General features: G+C 38.7%; 2 protein-coding genes and 1 long non-coding RNA gene across 6 annotated transcripts; all 3 read right to left on the reverse strand.

Moving 5' to 3' along the window:
* Positions 1 to 3,275: 3,275 nt before the first annotated feature.
* Positions 3,276 to 6,041, reverse strand: LOC116929157 (cytochrome P450 4c3). Of its 4 annotated transcripts, XM_045167024.1 has the most exons (13): positions 5,884 to 6,041; positions 5,613 to 5,783; positions 5,446 to 5,555; positions 5,276 to 5,366; positions 5,009 to 5,203; positions 4,871 to 4,937; positions 4,679 to 4,805; positions 4,512 to 4,623; positions 4,346 to 4,449; positions 4,217 to 4,285; positions 3,986 to 4,154; positions 3,741 to 3,920; positions 3,276 to 3,658 (listed from the first exon to the last, which is right to left on the reverse strand). In XM_045167024.1, exons 2-13 carry the CDS (start codon positions 5,758 to 5,760, stop codon positions 3,486 to 3,488), a joined length of 1,545 nt encoding a protein of 514 aa, XP_045022959.1. In that variant the 5' UTR covers positions 5,761 to 5,783; positions 5,884 to 6,041; the 3' UTR covers positions 3,276 to 3,485. The 4 variants fall into 4 exon arrangements, with proteins under 4 accessions (XP_045022959.1, XP_045022958.1, XP_032792206.2 ...); XM_045167023.1 differs by lacking the exon at positions 5,884 to 6,041 and having other exon boundaries at positions 4,871 to 4,931; positions 5,613 to 5,877; XM_032936315.2 differs by lacking the exon at positions 5,884 to 6,041 and having other exon boundaries at positions 5,613 to 5,877.
* Positions 6,042 to 8,178: 2,137 nt separating this feature from the next.
* Positions 8,179 to 8,792, reverse strand: LOC123466981. The gene is made up of 2 exons (XR_006641583.1): positions 8,557 to 8,792; positions 8,179 to 8,494 (listed from the first exon to the last, which is right to left on the reverse strand). It is a non-coding gene; the product is annotated as an uncharacterized LOC123466981 (long non-coding RNA).
* A 4,329-nt stretch (positions 8,793 to 13,121) lies between these two features.
* Positions 13,122 to 14,773, reverse strand: LOC123466991 (probable cytochrome P450 4s3). The gene is given in 10 exon segments (XM_045167042.1): positions 13,122 to 13,318; positions 13,394 to 13,512; positions 13,561 to 13,702; positions 13,816 to 13,831; positions 13,887 to 13,940; positions 14,054 to 14,096; positions 14,099 to 14,119; positions 14,179 to 14,376; positions 14,440 to 14,530; positions 14,600 to 14,773. Coding segments are annotated over 10 exon segments (915 nt in total). The 3' UTR covers positions 13,122 to 13,261.
* Positions 14,774 to 15,410: the final 637 nt, after the last annotated feature.

The following is a 15,410-nucleotide window of genomic DNA, read 5'->3' on the forward strand; positions in this document are numbered from 1 at the left end:
CACCAAGATCACAATGTAATGTCTATTATATCAATGATAATGACTACTGCACACAGTATTAGTGGGCATGAAAAAGATAACATGGTCCACTGATATGATTTTCGTACAGATTGCACCCACACAGAATTGTGTGATGCCTTACACCATAGAGGAAAGTGGGGAAAATTTGAACACTTTTTGTATTTTTGTTCCCACAAGAAAAAATAAATCACACTGTTAAAAAAATTACAAGTTTTTCGGGGGTTTTAACCCCGAAAAATTTTCACCTATCGAATTTTTCGTAGCGGATACGAAATAACTGGGATTTTAAATACATTTTTTTTGCAACAACAAATTTTTGGGGCTTAAACCTCATAAATTCGAACCAAAAAATCAGTTTTTAAAAATGTATTACAAATAGAGAGAAAAGAAACTAATAGTAGAGGAGAGTGGGGCCAATTGAAACGATTTTTGTATTTTCGGCCCCCCTGATTTAATTCAGCCAAAAATTTTATAGTTGTGTAGCAAACTATCTTAGCTACACAACAATATTTTATTTTGTGGAGTTACACAGATATTACTACTACTACTAGCTGTAAACTGTAAAAAAAACTAGAGACCCCTCGAAAAAAAAAAATATCGGGGCAATTGAAACACGTCGTCGGGGTAATAGCAACATGGGTTTCCCCCAACTCCATCTCGTTCAGGGACCTGAACCCTGTCAGGCAAAAACACAAAACCCCCGAGCCGTTATTTTTTTGTTTTGTGTTTGTTATTATTTATGTTTATTGTTTATTTTTCTTTCTGTTTCCTTTCCGTAATACAATGCCTTTTAACTTTATAATTTTGTTTTCATTTATTAGAATATTACTTAATTAATCAATGGTATAATTTCATTAAAATTACTATAATAATTGTGAATTTCCACTCATGGGCATTCGGGTAGTGGGACCGGTTCCAAAACCCGATATCATTACTGTGTACCCTGTTTGACTTATTTTGTGCAATACGTAATAGTTTTATTTATTTTCCTTCACTTGCCCACCCTTTTTTAAGTTAAGGCTGGGCCATATCTTTTAAAGGGGGTATTTTGAACGAAAGAAAACCACTTGAAAAGCACCTACCCGAGTAATGACCCATCAGCTATTTTTTAGGTAGGCAGGACGGTGCGGTTTAACGTGTCTCGGGTAATCTCTCTATCCCAGTACACAAAATTAAAATAGCTTCATAGGTAAAAATATTAGGTCTAAATAAACAAATTTTACAGAAATGGATAGCCGATGATGGGGGCTATCCACTTTCGTTAAATTTTTGTTTAACAAATACCTAACCGAGTAGTAAACCGATTGGATATTTTTGTCGGTGTGGTTTGACGGATCGTGAACTAAATGAATTATAATTGGTAAACCATAAGCTCTATATTTGAAAAAAATTACAGGAAAAATTAACATCACCCACAATTAACATGGAATTTGAGCGGTTTTTGCGGCTGTTCCATTACACGATGATTAGCTATAGTCTACTTGCCAGAATGTCAGTGGACTAGAAGTGATCGCCACCAAAGCTAGCGTTTCAATACTGCGATATGCTGACCTATTTCCAGCTGATAGAGCCTTCTACGAAGCTGGAATGAAAGCCAAGGTGTATATCTTTATGAAGTGTGATGTGTTTGACGTGAATCTGGAAAGTAATTAAAAAACAGGCAGTAGGATGGGATAACTTGTCGTTTTTTGTGCTCCTCAATCGCTATTTGGACATTGCGGATATGATTGAAGATAATGGCGATAGTGCTGATGCTACCCTGCTGGATAACACAGATTTCGAGCAGACGGATATTCCTTTTGATAAACTCTGCATACCGGCCAGGCCGTGTGTCAACGGGGCGCTTAAAGAGCAAGCAGAAGAATGGGTGTTGGCTGTCTCGTTGGATCAGCGCATCGAACAGGTAAGTTTGGCTTGAAATTATATAGGAGTTGTTGGATACCACTGACTGAATGGATACCACGCAGCTGGATGAGCGCAGAGTTTATGAAGCCTGTTTGATTAACTGGAAGAAGTCGTCGGATCCGCCTGCAACGCCATGTGTTTTGACGGGTTACCCTGTGTTAAGACAGCCTGTCAAATTTCCAGCACAGAGGAAAGAAACGAATCGAGAAGATTGGAATCGTTTCCTGGAGGCGGTCAAACGCTGGCCAGACAATCGCCAACTTCACGAAACGCTTGATTTTATTGAAAAATGGTGTTCGTAACCGACGGCCTCTGACATCTCACATTAATCGGTGATATAGATTTAAATATTAAACTCTATAGTTATACGCTGTGTCAGCTTAAAAGAACACAGATTTGAACGAGAAGTTTGGCTTATTATTTTGAAATATATTTCATATCTTAACTGGCAAAAGAGGTTAGGGGAGAGTGGGGCTAGTTGGCAGGAGGGCAAGTTTGCAATTCTTAATTTAGACGAATTGTGTGAAAGAGGTTTTATTGAAATAATTCATAGTCAAAGATGTTTATCGTGCGCACATTTTTGCAAAGTTTTATAAATTTATCCCAAATAGTTTAGGAAATAGAAAATAACGAAATTTTTTGCGTCAAATCCACAATAGTTGCGTGCTTGGTATTCATCAATTTTATCTTTTCTTGGTATGCATATAATTTTTAAAAAATATTAGTTTTATAGAAAATTGTGTCTTCTATCGAACTGTAACAATGGATTTGTTTTAATCAATTACAAAGGAGTAATAAAAATTTTTATTTGAATAAACCCCGGACTGGGGCAAGTTGATACATTGCAACATGGGGCATGTCGGCATAGGCATTATACATGCATATGTATAGTACATGGCCTGTCAAAATGTCAGGGAATTGTAAGTCGAATTTTTGCTAGATATGACTTATGGTGGACAGTGGTATGCATTAGAGGCCAAAATTTTGCAAATTTTAAGTGTTTCACTTTATACGATGTTCACCTGTGAAATGTTTGCCTGAATTATGTATATTATTTTTTATTTTTTGCATTTAAGGCTATTAATCTTTATGTAAGTTATCACAACTTATTTCTGAGTTTCCCACTCTAAAATAACTATAGGATTTTTGTTTATTGTAATGTTATTCTAGTTTGTTTACAACATCAACATTTCACTGAAATCCGTATTTGAAATACATGTGGCCAACTTACCCCACTACCACTGCCAACTTACCCCGTTAGTGGGGCATGTAGGCAAATTTTTTTTAGCTTTTTGAACGTTGATTTCGATATGAATTCTTCAACGTAGATCAAATTAAAAAATAGCACGAAAAAGCTGGTTATCTGAGCTTTCTTTTACAATTTTTTGGGTGTCAAAATATGAAAAATTAAAGAAACCAGAGAAGAAATTAAAAAAATTGTACCAACTAGCCCCACCCTCCCCTACTGTAGAATGGTAAGATATAATTTTGGACTTTGAAAACTAATCATTTTAATGACGACGGAATTCCGGACCTTAATAAGCTGATAGACAAGTTTTTTATGCTTGAAGTAATCGCTTTGTGACAATAAGATTAACTGGAGATTTCGGCTTTAGCGTAGTGTCAAGGAGAGGTATGATCTTGGGTTCTGTTGGATCCCTGATAGAAAACTGGAATCGACGCAGTAAATGAGCTAAAACCACTTTAAGTTCGAGCATGGCGAATTTTTGTCCTGCAAACAATTTTGAAATGAAAACCCACACGAACACGAATTGGATTTCGAAGAAATAGCTCAAAACGAAATGTTATCGTACCAATACAGTTCCTGGGACCAGCGCTAAATGGGATAAAAGCATATGGATGGCGACCGACACTGTTTTCTGGGAAGAAGCGTTCCGGCTTGAATTCTTCCGGGTCAGGGTAAACTTGAGGGTTGTGATGCATACCATAAATCAGCATGGCAATAGTAACGCCTTTCGGTAAAACATATCCACCTGTAAACAAGTAGTATGATTTTAAAGTCATAGCTTGTTAAATCAACAGATGCATAGGTTGGCACCAATTTCGACGTCTTCCGGCAGACGTCTCAATATAAAAGGGGCGCTCGGATAGAGTCTCAATGTTTCTTTGATGCAACATTCAAGATATTTGAGCTCAGCTAAATCTTGTACCGTACACGGTCGGTCCGAATCACCAAAAACGATGCTCAACTCTTCCATTAAAAGTTTCTGTTGTGTAAAAATGATGTCATAGTTACTGTAGATGATGGCGTCTATCATGGAATGCGTACTTGTTTGTCGGGATGCCTGGAGATCAAGTAAAGGAACCAGGTGAAAGCTAAAGCTAGTGTGTCATGGCCCTGGATATGGTAACATATTGCGTCAATTGAAACATCTTTAAGTAGAAAAATGTTTCTTACCGCAGCCATCATCAAACTGACCTCATCTCTCATTTCAACAGAATTAAAGTTACCGTTGAGATCCCCTTCTTTTATGAGGAGATCCATAAAGATTAGGTTTTTCTCTGCAATTGTTAAAATTCTTAATGTAAATGATATCGTTATCCCTGAATTTCATCGTTTTTACTTGTATCATCATCTACTTGAAGTTCGTCGGTTGGGTTTACATCACGTTCAGACAAATCATTTTGTGCTAATTTTGTTTTTCGTTTAACCAATTCACGGCGATGTCTGATTAACTATCATACACATCATTTCTCAATATTCTGCGTGTTAGAATTTTTCATCACTTACCATGTTGCTAAAATCACGAAGTCCTCCTACGAATCGCTCGTTTGCACGACCAGGTCCGCTTAGTTTGAAAAGCCAATCCAATCGAAGCCACGGTTGTTTTAGACGTTGTAGGAAAATATTCTCAAAACTGTTTTGGTAACAAAATGATTGAATACTTTCGCGATTAACGTTATCGAAGAAGAATTAACTAACCCGTGGAGGTTCTTAATATAACTCGCTTTGTCTTCACCGGTTAACGTCTTTCCTCCCATGGCTGTTTCTTTTGAATCCAAACATTTAGCTCGCCATTATTTCACAAATTTCAATATCTTATACTAATTCAGAGATTACCACAGATGATATCCAGGGTGCAATGCGTCATGATTGGGAAAACGTTAATTTTACCACCGCTATTTGATTCGATAGCTTCTTCAAATTCTTTCGCACATAGAAGGCTTTTGTCGTGGAAGGCATCCATGAAACTGTTGAGAATTTGACCTTTGAAAGCTGGATTAAGAAGACGGCGATTTTTCTTCCATTCCTCAGCTGAAATGATACGTCAAAATAAAACACTTTGGCCGTTCTCCACTCATTATTTAAATAAAAAACAAATCTCACGTTTAGCTACCAGGATGCTCTTCCCCAGAAGAGGAATAAAGCAATCGTACTCGTCGGCTTTGGTTGCCAGCGTATGGCTTGACAAAATGGGCTACGGTTCCAAAAGAAGAAAAAAAAAATGTGCAAAACATTGAACTGCTATCTTAAATTACGTTCGCACTGTGTAATACCTCTAGTAATTCGGGCGAAGCAATAACGACCATGGGACGTACTGTAAACCAAATTCGATAGATGCTACCATGCTGTTTAATCCAATCAAAGGACGATTTTCTCAGCAATTCTGAAAAAACCATGACGGTAGTAATAAAACGTGAAATTTCTAAGCAAATGCAATTACCATCGTGAGCAACGTTCAGTTCGAGAATATTTCCTAAAAAGGGGTAAGTTTTAGGTCCGGGAAGTGCATCGATAAGCCGAACAAAACGCGATCGACACCACGCAAAATAATAGACCGCCAGTAAACTGGCCAGTAATGATCCAATCATCGGGCTGAATCCAATCCACGTAGCTTCAAGCATGATCGAATGAACACACAAAAATCAATGGTTGTATATAGTTTTGATTGTGAAATAAGTCTGTCTTCTTCTAGTGAACATCCAGCATCTTACCCACTATCACCTAGCGGACCTTTTCCACACACAAAAAGTAGTCCATTTTCACCTTCTTGGTTTGTACCGGTTTGTACCCAATATTCCTCGGGGCAATCGACCATGAGAGACAAACTCATCGGTCTACTTTCCTTTACAACTAAAATAGGATTGTCCTGAGTAAACTTTCGACTTGAATCTAACGCGGAGTGAATGTGAAAGGAAAGCTTTTACCCGTTTCTAGCTAAAATCCGCTTACCTCAAAGTCGCCAAAATATAACTCGTTAAGCAGGTATTAGGTGTCCGAGGTGTAGCCAGAATTCCTATCCCTACCCCTGTGAGAGCCAATAAGACGAAAAAGGTAGGTGAAGACTTCGTCATCTGGCGTTCAGAATCGAACTCGTTGTAAAATAAATAATCAATATTGAGGCATGAAATGAAAAAATAAACAAAAAATTAAGGGAAATTAGTTATGAAACGGATATGTTTTTTTTGCAAGCATAACAATCAAATAAATATCATTCGTTCTATTTTCGAACCTGTTGAATGTACAGAAATCTTGTCTTCTGTAAGGCTACAATCTAGGAGAGCGAACATTATTGAATTAACGCGGGGTTTCACGTTTACACGTGTTTCTATTGTCTACAGAATGGCCACAAAAAGTTGCGTAGTGCATAGGTGTGCAAATACCAGTTAAAAAAAAAACGTGATTCTTTCCATGAGTTTCCATCGAATAACAGTTGGCGTGATGAATGCATAGGTGAAATTAGAAAGCACGAAGGATTTAAACAGGAAACGAATCCGATTTTTCAACATTTTCAACGCCAAATATCCCCATACGCTTGGGGCCTTCTATTATGAAAATATTACTATATATTCAACTTTTTGTGCTGATTTTAAATATGAAGTAAAAAAAAGACTATCTTTTATGCATATGCCTTGAATCCACGCCAAACCATTTTTCGCGCTCACGCGCACTACGACGTACGCGGTCTCACGCGTATTATACGACTACCGCCTATTTCGATGAAACAAATCACAAAGTGCTTTATGTATTAGGATTAATCAGTATATATTTATTCACTTTTATTATCCATGAGAATATTTTAAAGATTTTTACAAAGTAAATATAATTATATTAAGAAGCGAGTTTTAAAAAAAAAAGAAATGTTTCCTTGAGGAAGGAAATGAAACATGTAAGCCAAAAAATTTGCCTGTATGAAGAGGCGATCATTGTCAGTGGGTGACAGCGTGTCTTATTCGTGCGGGTCTTATTCGCCCCCCTTTCCCTCCCGTCTATAGAGAAACGAGAAAGTGGACAAGTTCGTTAAATTATTTCTTTTTTCGTCGTCGCTTAGAAGTTGAGTGATTTGAGGGAAAGAACTGCCTCACAGCAACCCCGATCTACCAACTGCTGCTATTTTTGCCGCTGAATTCGCAAAGCAACAATCGAGCGATTCAAGCGACTGAGTAACAGTCCTTAAGTTGACAAGAAGGAGAAGAACATAAAGGGTCAATCACACGGTGACGCCTTTGGGCGCATGTGATGATTGATGACGAGTATATGGCCATATAATTAAAACAATGGGCAAGCAGAAGGAGAACGATAAATAACGAAAAGCAACTGAAAAAAGAAGCCTGGGGTCGGGAGGAGGTTATTTTGTGCTCTGCTGTTACTTGTCTTTTTTTCCTTTCAACATTTCGATCACCCTGTTCCGTGCGATTCAAGAAGGGAAAAATTAGTTCGGATGCGTGACTAAATATTAGCATGCAACACCGTCCTACCGACATGGAACGTGACCTACGAAACTTGTTTCGTAAACTTCCCAACATTGTGATTAGACGTAGCCCATTTCTCTTCTACTTGATCGTCGACTAATTGTGCCTTGAATGTCTTCTACGTGGTGCGCAATAAAAATAACCAAACGATTGTCATTTCCCTTTCTTTCTGGTTGTACTGGTTGGTTTAAAATCTACCATGGCTTCGTCATCACCCTTAAGACATGTTCATCATTAATCCCGTCACTGCCCGGCGAGTCCTTCGCAAAAGCAAGCGCCAGTGTACTGGATGTAAGTTCATTTTTTAATTAGATTTTTAAACTTTGACTGAAACAATACTACGTCTACCTTTTTTTTCTTCTTGTCTGGGCTTAGTGTGTTATCTTTGTTTAATTTTCTTCCGATTTGTATGAACAGACAGCCGGTATCTTTACATAAAATCTTCTTGAATGCATTGTGGTCTTCTACCTTTTACTTCGCCGCTGGACGGACGACAGTATAAACATAGGGCAAGAGAATGCTGACGTTAAAACTGGCTTAGTGTCTTGTTTACATTAAAACAAAGCTTTTTCTTTGCTCTGGCAGTTATAAAAAAAGTACAGAAGTACAACATTCACATATAAACAGCTTCAGCTTGCAACTGTTGGATTGGTTTGAAATCTTGATTGGCAAGAAAAAACTAAAATCATGTCACACCGTAAAAGAAATTCTTTGAACACTTTGGTGAGCAAACGGGTAAGTTACATGCTTTGCAGTAAAACCGTCTCTAAAACTTAGCCATGCGAGGCGCTTCCGGAAGTCCTATGGTTTGTGCGTACTGGGGTGGAAGCGTTCCTCTTGTTATGAAGTAATACTGTAAGAATAAACTCAGTCAATCAAACAAACATAAAATGGCTTCTAACATCTGTAACTTACTTCTGGTGGGTTGGAATTAGGTTTCAGGGCATAGTACGTCGACTGGTAGCAGTAGGCTACAGTAAACATGTTTTTTGCCTGCTGAGAGCTAGCATTATTTTCTGTACCTATACTACTATTACCACTTAACGGGTGCACAATTGGGCGCTCCGCAGAACTACCAAGGATTTTCGAGCCATTGCGTCCTTTTGCGCCAGTGACACCACGGCCACTTGGATGTAATAGTTAAAGCACGATATAATAGGATAGGTACAGTATCCTGCACAAAAATCCGAACACCGATTTAATTTTTTAAAGCCACCTATTGGCGGGGTAAAGGGTTTTTGGTTTTTTTCTTTAAGAGGGAGGGTAGACGGGGTGACGGACACATAAGGCAGGGTTGGGTAAGTCTAGAATTTTTTTATGCCTTAAGCTATTACGCTTTAAGGCAAGTAACAGGTCGGGACATTTTGCAACCCCCAGGGTGATGTGTTTTTTTTAAACGACAGTTGGAAAGGTTGGATTTAGGCTCTGTAATATTCTTTACCCAAAATAAATTACACAGCTGGCTGTGCACAATTTTGTCGATACCGATGGCATATGTGTAGAGCCTCTAATTGCGACCGCGGAATTTAGTGTTCGATTCCCGATAAAGAATTGCAATATAATTGGTATCTTTATAATATTCTTCATTCGCATATGCTGGGAATATTATTTTTCTTAGAACGAAGTAAATTATTATTTTTTTAAGTTATTTAATAAACAAACAAAAAGCACATATAGCTCAATGAAAGTTTGTTTTATATATGAACGAGAATTGCTCGTAAAATAACCACAATAATTCATCACCTCATCTGGAATCGAACACCGATCTCCTGCATCACATTCAGAAACGCTACACCTACGCCATTGACACCGACGTAAACATTCACAGGCAGCTGGAAGATAAGCTAAATTGTTTCGGTAAGCAACATTACCAAGCCCAAGCCCTAAATTTCCAACTGTCGTTTAAAAAAACACACCACCCTGGGGGTTGCAAAAATGTCCTGACCTGTAACTTGCCTTAAAGCGTAATACCTAAAGGCATTTTTTTTTTAATGTCTAGACTTACCCAACCCTGCCCTGTCGTGTCCATCACCCCGTCTACCCTCCCCCTTAAAAAAAACCAAAAACCCGCTACGCCGCCAATAGGTGGCTTAAAAAAATTAAATCGGTGTTCGGATTTTTGTGCAGGATACTGTACACTCTCGCGCTATCCCAGTCTCTTGGAAGAAACGGCGGGTGTTCAGTAAAGGGTCCCAAGATTCCTCGCCAGGTTCGCTAGTATAGGAGGCCCCTCACCTCTCGGGGGTATAGTAAAAATTGGGGTTTTTCGTTCGTTATCTATAAAATTACCAATCAATGTGTCCAGAAATTGATTTCATTTAAGCTTAATTTAATTCCCTATCCTTAAATACCTAATTCATCTAGATTAGGCAATTATTTATATGTTAAATTTGTGATTGAAATTCACAATTTTTTGAAATTTGTGCCTTTCGCAACATTGCCTATTTCGTTATATTAAACACGTTTGTCTTCTCTCTTGTGCAGCAACTTTTACACCTTTGTTAAAAATGGATATATTTAATAAATATTGACGAATTCTATTTATAATGAATTCTGCACTAAAGAGAAGACAAACGTGTTTAATATAATGAAATAGGCAATTTCCCCATAGGGATTCTATCAAAACTCGCATTTCCCAACCCCCTGATACAGGCACCCCTACCCTTCTACAACGACCGGTGGATCGACCGACACTTTTTCTGAGACTTTACCCCAGAGATGGCGCTGATGGCGCGGCGATTTCAGGGGTGTCCGCACTAATCTTTCGTTCGTTTTTTTTTTAGATGCTCTGCCGCTGAGATTGGTCTCCATTTGTAGAGGAAATAACTCAGCAGCTCCCGGTTGAGTCCCCGTTTTTATCGGCTGAACGACGAAGGAGTGTGGAGCAGTTTAGTCAGCCAACTCGAGTCGATTTCAGGGTCTCGTACGTATCCTTTATACGTTTTCTTATTTTAGATGCTGCGTCGCAAAACTTGACGTCATGTTGTAGAGGAGATAACGCGGAGATTAACGAAGGGGTCCTGTCAATTATCGGCTCAACAATAAAGGAATGCGGAGCAATCTAAGAGCGACTCGACATTTCTGGAGATTTTTTTTCAGAGAGATGGCGCGTCGGTCATGAGGATAGGGAAAAATCAGGCCGTGAAGTTATTTTTCAAGGCGAGGCTTTGTGCGTCGCCCGGCAACGGACAGGTTATTTCACAGGCCGTGTGAGCTCCATTGTTTCGATCATGGTCGTCTACATAAAAAGGGGCAACTACGGAACGCCGTTTGATCCACTTTTTACTAGGGGCCCTCACTCCGTTCAGGAAGTTTCCGATAGGGTACGGCATGGTCGCCAATTCGCCATAATATCTCGGAAACCGTTTGCTAAAAAAGGCAAAACAGACTCCGTATACATGTCCTATGAGGCGTGCGCTGATCTGGTTAAAAACCATAAATGAAGTTGGTGCGCTAACAGAACTGTTTTCGTTAATTTTTTAAACGGCTAGTCTAAAGAGAAAACCAATGACTAAATCGAAATCGGCGTTCAATGTCGATTATACCGTCTGATTTTTGGAGAATTTCAAGAGATGTCATTTTTGGCCGATTTTGACAAAAGTGGAAAGGCTATACCCTTCCCACTTTTTCATTTTTGGCCAAATTTCAAATTTGGCTGAAAATACATGATTTAGATTCAGAATTGAATGAAAATCACGGAAATCAGGTTTATTTTTCTATTGGTCTTATAGTTTTTCATTTACATTTAAAAAACCATAAATGAAGTTGGTGCGCTAACAGAACTGTTTTCGTTAATTTTTTAAACGGCTAGTCTAAAGAGAAAACCAATGACTAAATTGAAATCAGCGTTCAATTTCGATTATGTCGTCTGATTTTTTGAGAATTTCAAGAGATGTCATTTTTTGCCGATTTTGACAAAAGTGGAAAGGCTATACCCTTCCCACTTTTTCATTTTCGGCCAAATTTCAAATTTGGCTTAAAATACATGATTTAGATTCAGAATTGAATGAAAATCACGGAAATCAGGTTTATTTTTCTATTGGTGTTATAGTTTTTCATTTACATGTTAAAAACCATAAAGGAAGTTGGTGCGCTAACAGAACTGTTTTCGTTAATTTTTTAAACGGCTAGTCTAAAGAGAAAACCAATGACTAAATTGAAATCAGTGTTCAATTTCGACGAACGAAAAACCCCAATTTTTACTATACCCCCGAGAGTCGAGGGGCCTCCTATACTAGCGAACCTGGCGGGGAATCTTGGGACCTTAACAGACGGAAACAAAAAACAGTTTTTTCGAGATATCTTAAAAAGTTTTGAATAAAAAAACTCGTAAATTTTTCTAATCTTGTAAACCCACTCATTCTATTAACCCTAATTTTTTCATGAAAATCCCTCGTATACGGCGAGAGAAACAATTTTTGTTTCAATTGCCCTGTGTCTCAATTAACCCCACTCTCCTCTACTGCTACTAATGCGCCGCGGCTCCTTGGAGAGGTTCCCGAAGGGCTGTTTTGTCATCTGTAACTATGGATGTGAAGTAAACTTGTTTGTAATATTTTGTTTGTGTTTGTGACATGAATATAGCAAAGTATCGCTTATAGAGCAGTAAAACATCCTACGTTGCACCACGGTAATAGGAAAGGTACACTCTCGCGCTATCACAGTCTCTTGGAATAAACGGCGGGTGTTCAGTAAAGGGTCCCAAGATTCCCCGCCAGGTTCGCTAGTATAGAAGACCCCTCGACTCTCCCCCCGAGAGTATAGTAAAAATTGGGGTTTTTCGTTCGTTATCTATAAAATTACCAATCAATGTGTCCAGAAATTGATTTCATTTAAGCTTAATTTAATTCCCTATCCTTAAATACCTAATTCATCTAGATTAGCCATTATTTATATGTTAAATTTGTGATTGAAATTCACAATTTTTTGAAATTTGCGCCTTTCGCAACATTGCCTATTTCATTATATTAAACACGTTTGTCTTCTCTCTTAGGGCTCGGCCCCGATCACATTCTAATCGGGGACACCGCTAAGCTTCCCTGATTAAAATGAATCAGGGAAGTTCGGTGCGGGGATTTCTTTTTTCGGTGCGGAACGGTGCTATAATCGGTGCTTCACCGATAGCACCGCTACAGCCATAGGGGGTTAGTCTTACCAGTGACCTTGAGTTCTGATAGGCCAACGAGAATCACGTGACTTGGGTCACATTTTTTTCTTGTTGGCCGTAGGGCAACTGCCAATTTAGATCACTATTCATTGATAATCGGGGAAGGCACCGATCACCGATATCACCGCACCGAGCACCGAAATCTCTTCCCCGATTAAGATTATCCCCGCACCGGATCGACTAAAAAGCTCCCCGATTAGCGCGGGGCCGAGCGCTATTCTCTCTAGTGCAGCAACTTTACACCTTTGTTAAAAATGGATATATTTAATAAATATTGACGAATTCTATTTATAATGAATTGCATTTTGCCTTAGTTGTTCATATTCAATCCAGTCTTTCATAAATTGTGTTGTTGTAAAGGAATCATCCGTAGGTGCTTAAGGTCTCATCCGTTATTTCAATATATAATCCTAATTACCGTTGGGGATCGCTGAGCGATCCCTCAGGTAATTTTCAATTCTTCGCGATCAAGTAAAGGAACTATGTAAAAGCCAAAGCCGTCGTTTGACTCTTTGTTTGCACAGAACAAAAAAAAAGGGAAATTCAGCAATCGTTCTAGGCAAAATTGAAAAAAAAAATTCTTACAGTGCCTAAAAATGCATTGACTTCATATCCGATATCGGTTTCATTAAAGTGTTCCTTTCCCAATTCCGTCAAGACCAGGTCGAGAAAGAGCAATTTTTTCCCTTCAAGATATTCCAGTGCTGTAAAATTGTGTGCTTAAAAAAACTTTGGGAAAACAAACTCTTTACTTGGCTTGCCAATATCGGTTGTTTCAGCATCGCTCTCAGAAGCAATCTCCTTTGTTAGGGTCATTTGACAAGATTTTGTTGCTGAATTGCGTTCTATTTGGGTCGCTTCTCGCTCCAATGCTTCTCGGCGTTCTTTTATTATCTTTCAATAAAAGGAGTTTGTCACCAAATAAAACGTGGTGCATCATAAACGCTTCTTTTGCTTTTATTTTACGAGTTTCCATATCGCAAAACTGATGGAGGCCTTTAACGCACCGGGCATTTTCGCGTCCTGCAGGAACAGCTGCAACTAACAGCTCCATCATGGAGCTGTTAGTTTAAAAAACCAATTGATCCTAAGCCACGGTTTGACAATGCGTTGTTGGAAAATCCTTTTGAAACTACATAAGTCAAATTACATTACATTCTTTAATTACATTCAAATTACATAATTTTTCCATTCTCTTTCTTCTTAGGTAAACATCAAACAATGTCTAAAAATTCAGTCACTTGCCCCTCAAGGTTGTTAAGAAAGAGCGCCTTTTCTTCATTTTTTGTGCCTTTCGTCCCATAAAAGTATCTAAATTTGATAAGTTTTAGTGGCTTTGTAAAAATACTACACAGAACTTAAATAGTTACCGCAAATAATATCTAAAGTGCTGCGTGATATAATAATGGGGAAGACGTCCATTTCACCACCTTTGTGATTTTCTAAAGCTTCTTCAAATTTCTCTATACAGTTTATGCCCTTGTTATTGATGGCGTCCACAAAAGGGTTGAGGATCTGAAAATGAAAAGCTGGGTTAAGTAGACGACGATTTTTCTTCCATCGCTCATCTGTGAAAACAAACATAGAATGATAAGAAAGCCCAACGAGACGTAGCGTAACTTGAAATTCACCTGTTGCCACAGGAATTCCTTTGCCGATAAACGGAGTAAAGATGTCGTACTCGCCCGGTTTCTCAATGAATTTATAGTTTCCCATAATTGGCTAAATGGACAGAAAACAAAATGCAGGTGCATAACAATCTCCGATCGCTGTTCAAAGAAATGATTTTACATCTAGCAATTCTGGTGATGTAATGAGGATAACTGGACGAATGATGAACCAAATGCGGTAAATACTTCCATACTTCCTCACCCAGTCGCCATTGACAATATTCAACACCTCTGGAACCCGAAAGTTTAATGGAACATATTGCAAATTTAAGTCAAAGCGTGTAGCACTCACCATCGTTTGGAACATTTAAATCAAGAACATTGCCGAGAAACGGAATACCATCTGGTCCGGGAATGGCGTTGATAAGTCGAACAAAACGCGATTGACGCCAGATCTAATAATAAACGGCGAGTAATCCGGCCAGTAAAGATCCAATCATTGGGCTCAGCCCCAAAGATGTGACATCACTGCATAATTCAAAATGTTGCACGAACAGGATAAAAAACAAGTTGTTGCTCGAAGAGCGATTGTCTTCTATTGAAAAAGGGGTGGCCACTGTGGTCTGTCTGTAACGTTTTTACTTTCGAATGGCCAACGGCTTCTTCGAATCTTGATACCGTTTCTTCTTGACGGGATAAATTAAATTTTTACATTTAGCAGTGATTTTTCATACTCTACGCGAATTGAGTTACCCCGAAGGGTTCCTGAACGGGGTTTTCGGTTTGCGTGCATGAGACAATCGACTATAGAGGTTTTTCCATTTGGTTCGTGTAAGTAGAGGGAAAAGTCGTGCGGCTAGTCGACTAGTGCGCACCATGGCGGGGGATAGCCGAAACTTGCTGCAGACTTTGCTTGATCCAACCAATAGACACCGTAAGGCCATGTGCTGTAACCTGTCAGGCTGTCAGCAGCAAAAGTGAAACCTGTTTGA

Source organism: Daphnia magna, unplaced genomic scaffold (assembly GCF_020631705.1).
Source record: "Daphnia magna isolate NIES unplaced genomic scaffold, ASM2063170v1.1 Dm_contigs130, whole genome shotgun sequence".
In the NCBI taxonomy this organism is placed as follows: domain Eukaryota; kingdom Metazoa; phylum Arthropoda; class Branchiopoda; order Diplostraca; family Daphniidae; genus Daphnia; species Daphnia magna.

Coding starts and splice junctions, on each gene's coding strand:
- LOC116929157 (XM_032936315.2), bottom strand. CDS start 5,793: ATGCTTGAAGCTACGTGGATTGGATTCAGCCCGATGATTGGATCATTA. Junction 4,624..4,678: donor TTCGTGATTTTAGCAACATG/GTAAGTGATGAA, acceptor TGTGTATGATAG/TTAATCAGACATCGCCGTGA. Junction 4,286..4,345: donor TCAGTTTGATGATGGCTGCG/GTAAGAAACATT, acceptor TACCATATCCAG/GGCCATGACACACTAGCTTT.